The sequence below is a fragment of the Ambystoma mexicanum genome, chromosome 4q (assembly GCF_040938575.1).
Source record: "Ambystoma mexicanum isolate Mex_15411 chromosome 4q, UKY_AmexF1_1, whole genome shotgun sequence".
Classification (NCBI taxonomy): Eukaryota; Metazoa; Chordata; class Amphibia; order Caudata; family Ambystomatidae; genus Ambystoma; species Ambystoma mexicanum.
The window spans coordinates 1,172,860,455-1,172,877,132 of NC_090928.1; the positions used below are offsets into that span (position 1 = coordinate 1,172,860,455).

General features: G+C 45.3%; 1 protein-coding gene across 1 annotated transcript in view; it reads left to right on the forward strand.

The window, feature by feature from the left end:
• Positions 1 to 16,678, forward strand: part of KIF6 (kinesin family member 6) — a 2,002,255-nt gene that overhangs the window by 514,150 nt on the left and 1,471,427 nt on the right. Inside the window, exon 8 of the mRNA XM_069608751.1 lies at positions 8,686 to 8,829. Coding sequence (XP_069464852.1) covers positions 8,686 to 8,829 — 144 coding nt within the window. The remainder of the gene's footprint in view (positions 1 to 8,685; positions 8,830 to 16,678) is intronic.

The window sequence follows — 16,678 nt, forward strand, 5'->3', positions numbered from 1 at the left end:
GGTGTGCCGGTTAAAGACATCTGTGCGGCCGCTACATGGTCGTCTGTCCATACCTTTACACGATTTTACAACTTGGATTCCTCCTCCAGTCAAGAGACTAGGTTTGGAAGGGCTGTACTGCACTCTATTCATCAATAGAAGACAGCGTGAAGTCAGTACTCCCTCCTCCAATAATAGAATACTGCTATGGGAGCCTATCTAAGATAAGGAATACGTCGGAGGACACAATCCCTTCGAAGAACAAGTTACTTCTTACCTTGTAACGTTCTTTCGACGGGATGTTCCTCTGACGTATTCCTTATCGACCCTCCCATCCATCCCCGCAGTTCTACTTCCCTTGTTGTTGCAGCTTACGCTCCTTCAGGGTGATTAGTCTAGTCCAGACAGAAATACTGTGGGCTACAAAACGGACCTGAGCAACGGACGCTGCGTGCGGCCTTTATAGGCAGGATGACGTCGACGTCGATACGGCGGCTGTCGAGGGACATCGACTCGGAGGACGTCGACGCGCAGCGCCCTCTAAAGAAAAATGTTCCGAGGCCAGCAGAGCTGGAAGGAGATATCTAAGATAAGGAATACGTTGGAGGAACATCCCGTCGAAAGAACGTTACAAGGTAAGAAGTAACTTGTTCGTCTGTTGGAGTTTGCAGTCCTCTAAGTCCTAGCACTGAGTATGTTCTTCATGTGGGTTGGTGTGGGTCTGATCCAGGTGCTTGGCAGCACGTTTTCTTGTCCGTCGAGGCTATGTCGTCATGTCATCTCTAATGATGGCGATATGGATGGGTGACGTTTAGTCGTGTTGATCCATATGGTCGGTCTCAGCTCCACTTGGTGCCCCACCACGTGCTTTGGATTGTGTGCAGCTGGCCTGTGGGTGCGGGGCGTGGCCACGTGGATCTTGACATCTGGGGCAGCAGTCAGAGGGCGGATCTCATCCCGCGGTGGTTGCTTAGGTCGTGACATCATTGGGCATGGTTTGGACAGGAATCTGGGAAAGGGATCGTACCATTTTTCCCCTTGACCTCCCTTCTCCTGGAATGCTTCTCGGCAATATGAGATTCTTACATAGTCTTTTGCTATTCCTTGCAATACACTTCTCAGTTCTTTTCAAGAGGCTTCCCCAGGCCCTTGTGTTCTGTCTCCTTAGATTTTTCAAACTCCTTTCTTGACCTCCTCTCATAATAGCCTGAAACTCTGAGTATCTGTTTTATTATTCACACACATTGTTGCACCAATCCTCCTTGGTGTGGTTGGTTATCTCCTTGCTGAAATATACAGGTAAAGTCTCTATTTGACTCTTGTTCCTCTTAGGATTTTCCCATTCACTGGCGCGAGTTTGATGAGTCCCTAAGAATGTCTCACTCTTCTGGTTGTCTCGCCATTCACTGGGACGAGTATGATGGGTTCTTGTATGATGCTCACACTTTATTTATTTGCAGCGCTCACTGGGATGAGTATGAGTAATATTTGAGTGATTCTCCCCCTTTTGGTTATACTTCTCACTGGAACAAGGGGATTGTCTCCAATCATTTTATTTGGTTTGCTTATGACTTCTGAAATCTCGGTCCCTGTTAGGAAAGATTTCATAATTGTATGTAATTTGCCCTCCATGTGTCAACCCCCAAACTTTGTGCTGCTGTTTAGACACCATTGACTGACTTTGCCAGAGAAGCATAGCCTTCAGCTGCACTCCTCTGGGCTTTTGCTTGCATTTTATGGGGAAACTGACATTGCCTTAAGACGGTCAGTACTGGGAGACTTAGTTTCCCTTAGTCCTTCTCCCGTGTTGCAACTTTTATGTAACATGTAACTAGTGTGCAATGTATGTTACCATACAGCACACTTGGCTCTATAGTCATTTCCAAATGCCCTAGATACTCTTGCTGGACTTTTTATAAACTGTGCAGATGTGTCATGGACAGGACTGGTGGCAGCTATCTTTTCGCATCATTTTTAACTCTTTCCTGCCATGTTAACCGTGTTAACCGCATTTGGCACAAATAAGTGGCCTGGCTCCAAAATGGCCATGCCACAAGGTTCTTTGTCCTGTCCTTTGGCCATCTTGCCCCTTCACCTTCGGCAGGTCAAGTCAACCCGGGTCAGTCCTTATTTGGTCATGCACTTTCCCGTGAAACCCAATGCTTTCGTGGGCTTCTGCATGCCGTGTGTGTGTGCCTCCAGGATGTGGGTTGGAACGTCTGGTTCCAATACACACCCTGGGTGCCAGGGAGTCTGGAGTGCCATGAATGACTGGGACCACCGTGGTCTGTGATTGGTCCACGTATGGAGTGTGTGTTTGTGAGCAGATCTCCCATTGGGTCCTCTCCATTTTGGCGCGAAGGGAACTTTGGATAAGAGGAGTCCAAAAACACCCTTACCATGTCGGTCTCCTGAGTTCTCACTGAACAGAGGATAGGATCCAAGTATCCTGCAAATACGTAGCTGAGTCGAGGAACCCCTGGTGACCCGCTGTCAGATTTGGCACCCTGAGCCCGCTGTCGTCCCGTGGGACCCCTCTGCATCTGGTCAACCTAGAAGGTCTGCGAAGATCCTTTGACCCATTTGAATAGTGGGACCACCTATTCTCGGCATCTTCATCAAACCCTGCAAATTAGCTCTCTCGGAAGTGTCCCTGGGCCAACCAGTGGGCTGACCAGCTTACCCAGTTGCTTTGCTCTGTCACCACCACCGTTTCGAGAGAGGCCCTCAAAACCTGGTATACTGCTAGCTCTCTGTCCCCGGCAACCTCACACCAAATTTCGTGCACTTGGCATTCCCAGGTCTGAAGTGAGACGAGTGCGCCAGGACCGGAGTAAACAGGGTTACCATGTTGCCCTGCCGCAGCAACGTCTTTTGCAAGTCTGCTGCATTTGGGACCCTCTTGCCCCTGAAGCCTACTGCAGTGAAACTGGGTCGATTCATCCACCCAGAGTGGAGAAATCGCCACTGTCCCGTTTGGTAACCATCGCTGTATCTCAGGAACTGAAAAGTGCCGAGACGTCCTTTTTGCCGCATTATAACCTGCAAGCGAAGTGGACTGAACTGGCGAAGTTTGGGTCCGCTTGTGTCGGGGACCGGTAAGTACTCCATACCGAAACCGGTGGCCCCTAGTGCAAGGGCCCATTTTATGCACAAGTGGCCCCTGGGGGCCCCTCTCCTTTCCACTTCTATTGCGAAATAGCCACTCCATCCCAAACTCTCAAACTGCCTCTGCCTTCAAGTGGAGGTCCTTCTTGAATAGTGGGAACCTGTTCTGCATCACCTCATCCACCTTCCCTAGCTGCTAGAGACCCCTGAAGAGACCCTATTTTGCCCATTGGAACAACTGTGTGCGCTTGCTTTGCATGTACTATTGAGCACAAGGCTCATCTCTTCTTAGGGCTTGGACTGCCTCTTAGTTAGGTGTATTGTCGATGTTGAACGGGGCCTAATGACTACCTGCACTGCCTGTTTCCTTCCCCTCTAGGTTGTTGACATATTTCATGCATTTAACCCTTTGGACCCCATTGGTCTTGTATATACATTCTGTTGATAGTGTTGTGTGGTTTACTTAGTGTTACTGTGATTCTTTTGGTATGGTCTGTTACAAAGGCCTTGTAATAAATGTGTCTATATTTTTGATAGAACACCTGTCTGGAGTAATTTGTAAGTGTCCTTGCTTTGTGTGCTCATTGAGGTCCTTCAGTCACCCTCACCCCTCCTGAGACCTAGTCTTGACTGCCTGCCAAAGCTACCCTGATTGGTCTGGCTTGTCCAGAGATTACCCTTATCCAAGAAACTAGGCTGGCCTTCTGAACCTCTGCCCCTCCAGGTCAGAGTTCAGATATCCATTTTAACAGTCCCTTTTTGCATATACGCCCTCTTCCCTGGGTCTCCCGCTCTCCCCGTTACTTGCTCTGTAAGGGGTCTATGTCACCATGCTGGCGTTCTCGTTTTCCTCTTTCTGTTCCTTCAAAGCAGCTCGCCGGCTATCTTCTGTCATGCTTCTGTGTCTGTGTTATCATCAATAGAGGGCTCTTCACCTGTTTCCCTTCCAGTCCGCCACCTTCCTGCTTTGCTTCCTTACTCGTGTTCTTCTTTGGCAGACCAACCTCCTTCAGTCTGTTCCTAGCATCCCGCCTGTCTGGCACGACAACGTCTCTCCACTCTGGTCTTCTTTTTACGTCTGTGCTGGGACTTTGACAGGCTTCCAGTGAGTCTGTCGGGTGTGCCGTGCACTACTGGCACCTCTTTGGTAGCTGTTCCTCGACGTGTGAAACAGTGCCTTCCCAGGTTTACCAGCCTCCTCAATCTGGTTTGAATCTCCCGGGTCTTCTTTGTTTTCCTGTCCCTCCCCTTTTTATGACGTGGTGTTCGGGATTTCCTGGCTTCTCAGGAAAGTCCTTCCTTTGTTTGTGGGACACGTTCGTCATAACTCCTCTTGGGTTCTTCGTCTCAGTATTTGTCAAATAAGTATTCTTTATGACTCCTTGGTTCTTACTATTCACAATACTGAACTGATACTTTTCCTCTGTCACTGGAGGAGTCTAGAGGTTTGTAAAGTACTGATTATTAAGTCCTGGAGGATAATGGGACTGGAGTTCCTTAGAGGAAAGGGAGTTGTTATCCCCAAGAGGGTAATATCTCCCTGTGAGGACCCACTTTTTGCCACCCATATGGGGAATGTTCTGTAGCAGGATCACCTCCCTAGCCTCACAGGAAGAGCCTTGCCCCCCCTTGGAGAAAGTGACTGAATCCCTCGATTCATCACAAGTACCAATCGGAAACGTCTGCATTGGAGCAACACTTTTTAAGGATGCATTGCAGGTGTCTACCTTCTTGGGACCTAAGATTTGAATTTAAAATAAGGCAACTTTCATAGCACATGACTTCATTGTAGGTGTAGGAAAAATGAGTGGGTGTCCCAACATCTGTGTTATTCTGATTGGTCACAAAAGAGGATTGGAATCCCACTGACTAGGGTTGTGGATGTGGGTTTCTATCCTAGTTATCTAACTGCCCAAGCCTCTGCAAGACTTACTAATATAGTGGAGTCCTTGCTTCCTTTTAATTTCATGGGATTGTTCTGCTTCTGAAGCCTTGAAGAGCAACATTTGGCTTCTGTGGTTGATTGGCCCTTTCTGTTTGAGGGATGGAAGACCATTTTACTTCCATAACTCCCAGAGTCATTGCTTCTAGGCTTTGTGCCTAGAACACAGTGAGAGCTGGCAGTTCTAGCCTTAATCAAAAATCTAAAATGAGAATGTCGTCTCAACGATTTGCCAGTTTTGAAGCTTGCCTTTGGTGGTGCCATTTCAAAACATGGAGCATTTTGTCGACTTTCAAACTCACCGTATTCACCTACCAAGCTGTCCAAAAGTCACATAACAGTCGTGGAATGTCACCTGCAACCTGCTGACTTTGCAAAGGTACCTGTTGGATTAATCATATGCCAAGTATCAAGCTTCCTTCTATGGTGTGGTCCAATTAAAACATTTTCTTATTTTGAGATGGCTAACTTGTGGGATCCTCTTGAGTCACTCTGAGATAGTGAAACCCACTTCAGACCTGCAGCTAAATGAACTCTGAGCATTTGTAAGCTCCATGGTAAATTTGTCCAGCAAAGAAAGCTTTCACCCAAGGCTGATAAAGTCCTCTTGTGACATGAGCTTCCCTTTAATATTGGTCATGCTAAAAGCACACAAAAACACTTAAAATTTTCTTTCCTTCCATAACTTTTTGTTTGGAATTTCCATTTAACATTGCTTCTGTATACTTAGAAGAAAAAGGGGTGCAGGGAACGGATGAATACCCCAAAAGACGTGGTCACAGGAAATGTTGGGAAACCTTCACAGCTAATCATGAAAGCTATAATCGAAATCACATTGAGCATATATTGTGACAAATCTGTGAAGTTTAGCCCTTCTCCCCAATTGAGGCTAGGTAGGGGAGCCCACTCCGCAAAGCTCTTCCTAGGGGTTTGGCCAAGCGGGATATCACTGGGATTGACTCCCCGGGTATAATAAGAAACCCTATGAAATCTGTACTCTCTGCCTATATGAGCACCACCGAAGTTGTAATAGTAATAAAGTCTTTCTGTTTGCCTAACACCCATGCTTATCGCGCCCTTCAGACTAAAATAATAAGAAGCACATTCATTATGAGGGCTGATACTCCTATAAGAATACCGAAGCCCTTACTTTGAGGAGGAAATTCCCTGACATGAGGTCGGATGGGAGGTGAGAAGCTGGGCAGAGTGTACTCTGCCACTGGAGTGCGGAACGCGGGGAGTCTGGAGGTGAGACCACGATTAGGACATGGTGGAATCATAGCCCACAGAACTTCATCCAGAAACGATCAGGGCGAAAGCTTCTCAGCCCCTGTGGCAAGAAACTGAGGAAGAGAAAGAGCTGCGAGTACCTGCGAGGATCTCAGAATGCCACTACTACGAGAGGGCCAAACCGTAGGCATAGGCACACGCTGTCAACAGTCATCACTCACCCTCCCTGGCGGAAGTGCTGTGAGGAACCAGGCGTGCGGGCTGTGCAAGAAGAAGGGAAACTGATGGTGGATTGCTAGGAGAGGGGATACAAACCCGAATCCTTTACAGGTTAAGGAACCCAGGAACAACGGGACTGAGGAGCTGAGCAAAAACAGAACAAGACAAAAGTACAGAAAGTCAAGCGGGACAGATTGCCAAGTTCCGAGAGGAGAGAGGGACACACAACCTGGCTGAAACCTACATGGGAAGTCCAGGGGTTAGACAGTCTGCAAGTATCCGAGAGACGAGCTGAGGGGTCCGAAGAGACAAATGATTTGATAATACTGAGAGTGAAGAGAATATTGTATTGAAAAGTGTAACATCCCCACTGCCCAGGAGTGGAAAGGCTCGAGGCATCAAGATGAGCCACAGACTGACAGTTTTGGAAAATAAGCCACTCAATGCAAACAATTAAATCTTTGGTGAATGGAATGACAAAGACTGAATTAATTTGTACCTTTTTTCTGCGAAGAACATTTATTTGAACTGTATGTTCTTTGTGAGAACTGCTGGTGAATCCCAGGCTAGGAGCCATGTCCCGGGAGTAACATTAATGTTGAAGAGTGTTTGAAGCAAGGGAGTCAGCTAGGAGGTGCTGGCAAATCCCCAGGGTGGAAGCCTGTTTCTTTGTTTTATTTCTTTTTATCTAGTGGTAGGGCAAGGTAGCTGGACAGGTTACAATGGTGGACTGATTTTGGTTATTCTGACATTTTTACGAGCACCTTAGTTTTTAGTTTATTAGGAAGGGAATCCCCTTTTAGCCAGTGAGAGGTTGAATCGTGTCATCTGGTCTGATTCTTATTTCGGGTTGGCCACACCATATATGTCTGCTGGCAAGAGTCTTATGGGGTGAAGAGGAACGTAAAGAATAGTTGATGATGTAATTTAACATAGGCCAGTACAACCAGTGTTCCTAACATCAGGAAGTGTGATTATCAGTCCTGTTTCTCAGAGTGGGAAGGCTTGCATGAAGATAAACCTTTTCAGGTTTGTTGGATTTGGTGTTTCAGGTTGTCTGGAAAGTGTAGTATTTACATTATTGAAAGATCTAAGATGGTCCAGGAGTATGTCCTTATCTGTGTAAAGCTTCCAGGTTTAAACAGGCTCTGTGAACTTTGTCTTTGAAATCCTTCCATAAGGGCTGAGATAGTGCATAGTGTTAGATCAGATACACATGTCTACAGGATATTTATGGTGCATGGTGTTAGACCAGATACACAAGTCCACTGGATATCTATGGTGCATAGTGTTAGACCAGATATGCATGTCCACAAGATATCTAAGGTGCATAGTGTTAGACCGGAAATGCATGTCCACAGGATATCTATGGTGCATGGTGCTAGACCAGATATGCATGTCCACAGGATATCTATGGTGCATGGTGTCAGACCAGATACACATGTCCACAGGATATCTATGGTGCATAGTGTTAGACCAGATATGCATATCCACAAGATATCTAAGGTGCATAGTGTTAGACCGGATATGCATGTCCACAGGATATCTATGGTGCACAGTGTCAGACCAGATACACATGTCCACAGGATATCTATGGTGCATAGTGTTAGATCAGATACGTATGTCTACCGGATATCTATGGCCTCAGTGTCAGGCCTAAATATCTGAAGGCTAGGAGAATTAGTGATTTAAAAACTGGCATTATGTGGTCTATCTTTTTTGGGACAAGACTAATATAGCAACATGATTCTGAACTTGTTGCACTTGCTGAGGAGCTTTTGGAGTAGGTGTGTATAAACACTGTTAAAGTAATTCATGCCAGAGAGATCCATCCCCTGAACAGCTCAACGAAATCTAAACTTAGCAGGTAAGTATTTAAATATGCAAAATATTTATTTGTGTCAAGATTTCACACATTGGATAATGCTGTTCGGCTGGTAAACGATGATTTCAACTTTTGTGGGGTGTCCTCTGTAATTTCAAAATGTTGATGCATACCATTGTCAGTAACTTGTATGCTTTTGTAATCTTAAGTGAGTTGGCTCTCTTTCTTAGAAATGATGTATAGTGAGGGGATGCCAGGAGTATAATAATGGTATTCAGTTTTGAATAGGAAACGTGTATTTTTGCAGTATATATGTACTCTCTATCTGCATTGTGCCCCATAAAATGTTCTATGGTTTAAGCAATGATATTTGTCATTGCAGGTGATCATTGCTCTAGCAGAGAAGAACCGAGCCCACATCCCTTACAGGAACTCCATGATGACCTCAGTGTTGAGGGACAGCCTCGGAGGCAACTGTATGACCACTATGATTGCCACGCTGTCTTTAGAGAAAAGGAATATAGATGTATGTATCCTTCCCTTGATCATTTATTTTTTGACCAGGTCAAGAACATGTTTCCCAAACCACCTATCATATATATTGCTTTTCTGTTTGTTCCTGGAGGGGATCATAAATAAAGCAGATGCTCAATTCCTTTAATTTGTGCTACATACATTTAGTTCCCCCGGCTCACTAAGAAAGGATAACGCTTTAAGGTGAAGCATTGATGTGCGTTCCTTTCCTCATTTAGCTCTCTATATTAATAATGTTTTAATAAAAAACACATTCAAATTATAAGGTGATGATATACAATACTCCAAGAACAAATTCTCCTTTTAAGAGGTCATTTTAGTAAATATTCTGCAGTCCAAAATAAGGAAATATCAAGGTACACGCCACTAGTGCTGGCCTTTTTTTCTTTTTTACATTTGTGTTGAGAAATGTATATATGGATGTATTGATTGCCAGTGGATTGATATGTGGTTTAGGAAGTATTTTGCATATTGGTATTTGCATTGTTTTTTGAGTGTATGACTTCTATAGTTTTGTGTAAGTGAATATATGAATGCTTCGAGTGTTCTTCAAAGGGAAGTTGAGTATCCACATTGCAGTTCCCCATCGTGTCGATATTCACTCAGGTAATATTCCAGATACTAACATAGGATTTATAGGAACTCAAGCCAGGTGCCAAGTATTGCCCTTGTATGGATTGATATTCCCAACACACACCAGGTATTGCCCTAGTACTAAATTCATGTGTCGGGTATGACCATCATTCACCCACTAAACACATTCATCATGACCCTTCTCTCCTCTCCATTGGCCCCTCTTCTGCCCCACTTCTACTAGGTAAAATGCCTTTTAAGGTATCTTGGATGTCCCATTAAAATACCAGTACAGATACCCACCTACTCAGTGGATGCCTCCAACTCATTGACACTGAAACTCTGTCTGGTCTGTCAGCTGATTACAATCTCCACCCACAAATCCAAGGCAAGAGAACCTCACCAGAGGTGATCCAATGCCTGACCACCAGCATAGCTTATTCCAAGGTGCTCAAGCACTGACATATCTGGCAGATGCCATGTTCATCATGTCATAAGAGCCTAAGTAAATCATTGTATTCCCGCTATATTCCCACTATGTCCACACGTATGAATTTGAATTATTTAAAAGCACGCTGTCCACGAAACCAATCGTATACGGGCGCAGGTGTATCAAGCCCATCCAGGTCTGCCGTCTATGAAAATAATAACAGTTCAAAAATATCGCAATCAAAAATAACAAAAACACCCGTTTTCCAATTAGCAGAAAAGGTTGATCTTCAAGACCTTCCTGAAAAGCAATTAAGAGTCTTTGGTTCTGGACCATAAACTCCAAACCTTCTATCCCCTTTAGATAAGTATCTTGATTGCGCACTTGCAGCAACCTCTTATCACAAGAGCGTAACTGACGGCCTGGAATATAAATCTTGTTTTATTCCGTCCGATAGCTAGTTGCTTGCTGGTTCACAAATTTGAAAATGATGCAAAGAATTTTAAAGTCTATGCATTTCTTCACGGCTAGCCAGTGTAGAGACCGCCTTAAATTAGAAATGGGGGGTGACTTTGCCACCTTGAAGACTGCCGTATTTTGGGCTACTTCCAGTCTCTGGATCTGGGTAGATGGGATTCCTGTCAACAAGGCAGGCATTACCATAATCCAGTCGTGAGTTGATGAGAATCCCCACGATTGTTGCACTATCTGCATCGGTTATGAGCGGCAGGATCAGTCTTAACATCCGCAGGGTGTAAAACACAGATTGCACTTTTGCACTAACCTGTGTGTTGCTCCCCATTTTTCTCTTCCCGGATGCAACCCACATTTTCCATATGTGCCCCTTTTCTTTACCCAGGGCCCCGGTGTCTACATAGATTTCAACTCGTCCATCAAGGAACACAACAACCAGAAACCCCCAACCTCCCTATCTAGGTGAGCCTCTTACAAAAACACAAGAAAACCGTCCTGCCATCCATTTAGGCCCTAGTACTCTTAGAGAATTACTTCATTAATGCCTTGCTCTTGGGCCAGCTTTATGCAAACCTATGCAATGCAAAAAGCCGTTTTCCATGCTGCGGCATGACTGAGCACTGGTCGTAGGAAACGTGGCCTTCTTTACCCAAACTTTCCAAGTTCCATACTGGCTACAACTTCCAAAGTGCAGTTGATTCAATATTCAGAGGAGGAGCTATGCATCATTCGACCATTACACATTAAGTTCTGCTTGTCTACTAATCACCAAAGGTGGAAATTGAGGATCATCAATGCTCCTCATTGCCCCCGACAAGTACGTTCATGGAAAGTAAACCCGCAGTCAGAAACAGACTGAAGATTTTGCCACCTAAAAGGACACTGAAGCAGATAATGGAGAGGTACCTGAAATGGCAAAGAGCTCAGTGCATGCAACACAGTTAGCCTCAGATGTGGAGATGTCTGAGCTAGCAGTGCCAAAAGTAGATAATGTTGTCAATGTCATGAATCTTGGATTGTAGAGATAGATGCTTTTCTCTCCTCTTCCTGGACCCTGGAAGAAAAGGTTCAGACCCTAACCTTGGAACTTAAGGCAGCCTTAGTTAGAATGGATGACTAGGAGAGTAGGCCACAGCCGTTAACCCTTTGAATTCTGGGAAAGCTGGAGAGTTTTCTGTCTGAACCCATGGAAGTGTTATTTGAGAAGATGCTGCATAACACTGTTGCTCAGGAGGCTCTTTGAGATTGCCTGAATACGTACATCAGATGCTGGGCCCATGCTTCCTGCAAGGAGGCAATTAATGGCCTATAATTGAATAATTGTAAAAGTATTAGACCACAGAGTCAGGAATTCAATTTGAATGAAGGTGCATAGAACAAAAGCAAAGTGGAGCTTGTAGAACCCACGATTAGCTTCATCCTGGATTTTACAATAGCTGTTCTGCGTTACCTTGGTCTGCCACTTCTCAACAAAAACTCAGGACATCATGTCCTCACTCTCCTCTACTCCCTCCTCCACTCCCTCCTCCACCTGCACCTAGGCCTCCCTTGCCCCTATCCCTCCATCCCTCCTGCTCTTCTCCTTCTCTCCCATAGCATCTGAGGAAGTCACCAAGACTGTTTGCTCTATGAAAGTCTCCTCCGAATAGGTGCTTCCCTGCTCCTCTAGAACTATCAAGGACAATATTTCTGCCCTCGCTCCCTCTCTGGCTGAGGTCTGCAATCACTCTTTTGCCACTGGCTCTTTCCCATCACCTCTTAAGCATTCCCTTGTGCATCCCCTCCTAAGAAAGCCGTGGCTGCCAGGCGAACTACCAGCCCATCTCCACTACCCCCTTATTAGGAAAACGTTTGGAGAAGTTGGTCATCTCCCAACAAATATGTCACAATGTCTTCACGATCATCAGTCTAGCTTCAGAGCAGCCAGAGGCACGGAAACCACTCTGCTGAACACCCGTGAATATTTGCTTTCAAACCTAGACTCCAACACTCCCTCTGTTCTCATCCCCCTTGATTTGTCCTCTGCCTTCGATACAGTCAATCATGCCACCCTTCTTAACCGACTGTGATACTCTGGGCATCACAGACTTGGTGGCTTTTTAACATTTACCTTGCTCCGCTCGCCGACCTGATCTCCAACTTCTCTCCTCTCTTCCAGTATTATGTGGATAACACTCAGCTCTCCTTTAAGCTGCCCTCCTCTCCCGCCTCTCCTTCCCCTCTTATTTCTGATTGTGTGACTGCTATTCAGGCATGGTGTACTGCTAATGATCGCTGTCTTAATGCCAGCAAGACTGAGATTCTTCTCATCGGTTCTCCCTGTACCTTCCCCCCCTACACTCTGGTGACCTCTCCATGTGCCCCCTCCTCTCACCCTCATGTGTGGCAAAACAAAAAACCTGTGGGTCATCTTCGACTCTTCTCTCCTTCTCACATATTGCTGACCTTGACGAGAAGGCTCACTATCAGCTTCACCTCCTCAGAGGCATTCTCCCTTTCCTCACCTTCACCCAGAAACTCAATGTCTCTAGAGCTCTGGTAATCTACCTCTTTCCTCCCTTCGCCCTCTTCAACTAATCCAGAATAGGACTGCAAGACCTATCCTTGGCCTCAAGCCCAGGGACTGCATCACTCCAGCCCTAAAAGTTCTCGACTGGCTCCCAGTGAATGCAAGGATCAAATTCAAGACCCTCTACATCATCCACAAGGCTTTGTGGGTCCCGGGACCACGCTACATTCAACTTTCTCTCACTGAATACTGCCCGGATAGAGTCCTACGGTCCTCCAGCTCTAACTCTCTGCTGGGCAAACGTTTCTCCAAGCAGAGAGTGAGTGGTAGATATCTTTCTTTGCCAGGAGCGTCCCTCTGGAACGGCCTCCCTGCCCCTCTCAGACTTGAGTTGGATCTCCTTATGCTCTGGCTGCTTCTCAAGACATTCCTTGTCTCCCCCTCCTTCTCTCTGCCCCTCCCTTGCTAATGCCCCCCCCCTGCTGATACTACTGGCTGTCTGGTCCCTTCTGAGTCCGACAGGGGCCAGGCGCCCCCTCGCCCAGTCTGCCTCAGCACCCAGCACTTGCCTTCGTACACCCCTCCCTGAACAGACTACTGAGTCTGGTCCACCCCACCCCTCCTCACACTACCTGACCCTCGCCCCATAGCACTTGCCCTCCAGGCCTCAGCTAGCACTTGCCTACCATACCCCCTAACACTTACCCAGCCCTTGCCCCCCCTCCCTACTTCTTCCCCCTTCCCCTCCTCTTACCTTCTCCTCACCCTTCCCCTCCACCACCCCCCTGCACTTCCTGTTGCTGCACTTGCACAATCCGAATGTCACAAGGCCTAGTAGGACCATTAATGTTGTGTTTATCCTCCTCTGTCCCCTCCCCGTTTAGTCTTGTGGCCCCTGGAAACACTATCTGCTGTAAAGGTGGCATACAAATGCTCAATACATAAATAAATACATAAATAAATAAAAGCTAAGAACTTCTGAGAAGTAAAGAAGGCCTTGCAGCTGGGTGTGTTCATGGAACATCTGGCAAAACATTTTCATGGTAATAAGGTGCACTTTGTCACAGATCCCAGAGCTGTGATGTACTGTTAAGTCATATGTCCACCTTCCTTCAGACTCGTGGGCTGTCCACAATACAGTATGGAAACAACATATATCTTTTCAGCAACCAGAAAAACAAATCTGAAAGTGAAGGGAATTACATTTGTATGTGTGACTCTGCCCCCACTTGTGGCCTGCCCACTTCTTTACCACCACCTGACTTCCTTTCCCCAGCCGCAGGTTGCGTATTCCATACACTAGGCATTGTAATGGTTTTTATGGGTACTACCACCATCTGTTCCTTGTATTCCTCGGTCAATGTCTAGTCTTTTCTTCAGTGGAAGTTACTTGGGAACGTAGAGTGGCGTAGCATCTGGATAATAATAATAATAATAATAGATGATAATGGATGGCAGAGGAGTGGGCAAGGTGACCACTAGAGTATACCTCCTTAGGATTTTCTGATCAGTGACTGAATACACTAACAAAAGTGTCTCCACCTGGGCAATTAGGGCCCACACCAGAGAGCCCTCACACTGCCAAAAAAGTCAATATGGTAAACGGTTAACCATGGTTCCTTTCCTTAGTTAACTTCAGACCTGAGGGCAAAGCCCCCCTAATCAATCCAAGGCATAAAATAAGTAGTGTTGCAGAGCAATTTGCTATGCAATTCTGTAGGTTTGCTAATTAAATTGGCACTTGTGTAGCAAAGCTAGCTATTTAGGTTACCCTGTTGAATGAAAGCACAGCTCACCCAGCATTCCACTCTTGCCTTCGGAGCTCTCTGCACCCTCGATTCTCTGACTCCAAGTTCAAAGGGGCTAACAGAGAGTAAGTGCAACAGTAATCATCCCGTTCACTCATGTGCCAAAAGGCCTGTGTGGGAGTGCTACGCACATTTTGTTTTTCAAATAATTACAAACCAGAAATAATTGGGATAATACTGTTACTAAGCTAAGTGTACCTGCCTGCCAAAAATCAGTATGTGGTTTCTTTCTTTTTTTTTGTTAAAGGCATTCATTTCCTTTTCTAAAAATATAATTGGTTACATAATGCATAATTACAGTATTGATACTGTAAAACACTGCATCATCTCCATGGTTAACGGTTAAGTATCTAATTCTCAGTGTCTACTAGATTTCATTTTGGTGGGGAAGATGCATCATATGACGAGTGGACACTTTTGAAAATGTACATGAAATGTACATGTCCACGCAGCCAAATGCTTTGAGGGCAAACCTAGTTCTGTGGCCTGCTGGTTACATACCACTTGCAACTGGTGCTCAACCCATGAGCTGATCCCATACTCCTTGAACATTCTATCTTACCATATTGCTTTATACCCACTACCCAAAAAGTGAGATGGCCGAAAACTACAATATTCTGCCTAGTTTGCCCAGTTTTCTGCCTGCTATGCCATGCACACTGCTTAGTCTTTTACATAATGAATACACAAAGCTAACTTGATATTTACTTAAAGTAGCGATCCATATTTATATCAAGTCTGTACATCTGCAGACCCACTGCAAACTGTACACTAAAGTTGGCCTCCAGAGCTCACTTTGCTCTATGATTATGATTGCATTATATATTTGCACCTGCAGTACAGAGAGCTGTTTTCAGAGTCTTTTATGATATCTATTTATTTGTGTCAATTCATGCAGCTAATCTTTTTTACAGACACTCATCCAGGGCTCGCTAATTATTTTCACCCACTTGCATAGATGAGTAGATTTTAAGAAGGGCCAGTACCATTTGCAGGGGATGTTGGAAACATTTAAATAAACTTTACTTTGTTTGCAGTAAATGTCAAAAAAGTTTAACTGTGTGTGGCTGGCCTCCGAGTGGCAGCATTGTGCCAAACTAAATTGGGTTTGTGGTGACATGCACCATTTTACAGTAATTGAATTTAAATTTCTTGGCATCCGTTGCCATGGGTCTAGTGCATGTCTCTTCAGTCGAGTGGTTAAACTAAGTTACTCAACCAGCAGGTCTAGTGGAATTTTAAAGAATTTAATGTCTTACTTCAGCAAGAACACAAAACGACTGTATTGCTGCTAATTTTATATCTTGGGTACAAGTATCTTCTGGTGGCAATAAAAACTTTAGTACAACATTGCTAATCAAATGGGGTTGTTTGCTAATCGGGAAAAAATTAATTAGCAAACTCTGCTAATCCATTTTTGAAAACTAATTCATGCCGCGCAACCTCCATAAACCTGACACTGTTCCTCTTCTGTGCTACAGATCATAAGTCCCAAAATTCAACAGCCAGAGTTTCAAATTAGGGAGCTCTACAATGTGCTTGTTCGGGTCTCTCTGCTGTGTCGTCAAAGGGATCTTGCTCCAGTGCCCCTAACAACCAGTCCCCCTGTGTGAGGACTGACTCCGATTTTGTCTGAAGCCTTTCAGGTGCTCCACTTGATATCCTTTACATCCTCCACACAGAGTTGTTGATGCCCACAAGAAAAGCTGGGTCTAAACATTATGGTGATGCAACGCAGTTTGAACATGGATACAATTCCAGATCCTTGTAGGAGGGCTCAGAAGTGCAAAATGTGCCTATAGGAGAGCGCCATAGGCACAACTCAAGGGCTCACTCTCGAGTTTTGCTCATGGCCTGCTCATAAAGGAATGCTAACAGGATTTATAATCCTCTACTTTTTTCTACTGGAGCGAAGTTGAGGTCCCAAGTCCCCTGCTTCTGGATCCAGTGGGCCTGAGTGAGGTAAGGACATTGTCCCTTATGGGGTGTCATGGCTAATTTGATTGATTGCTTGATTTGTTATTTAGTATGTGCCTATACACAAGTG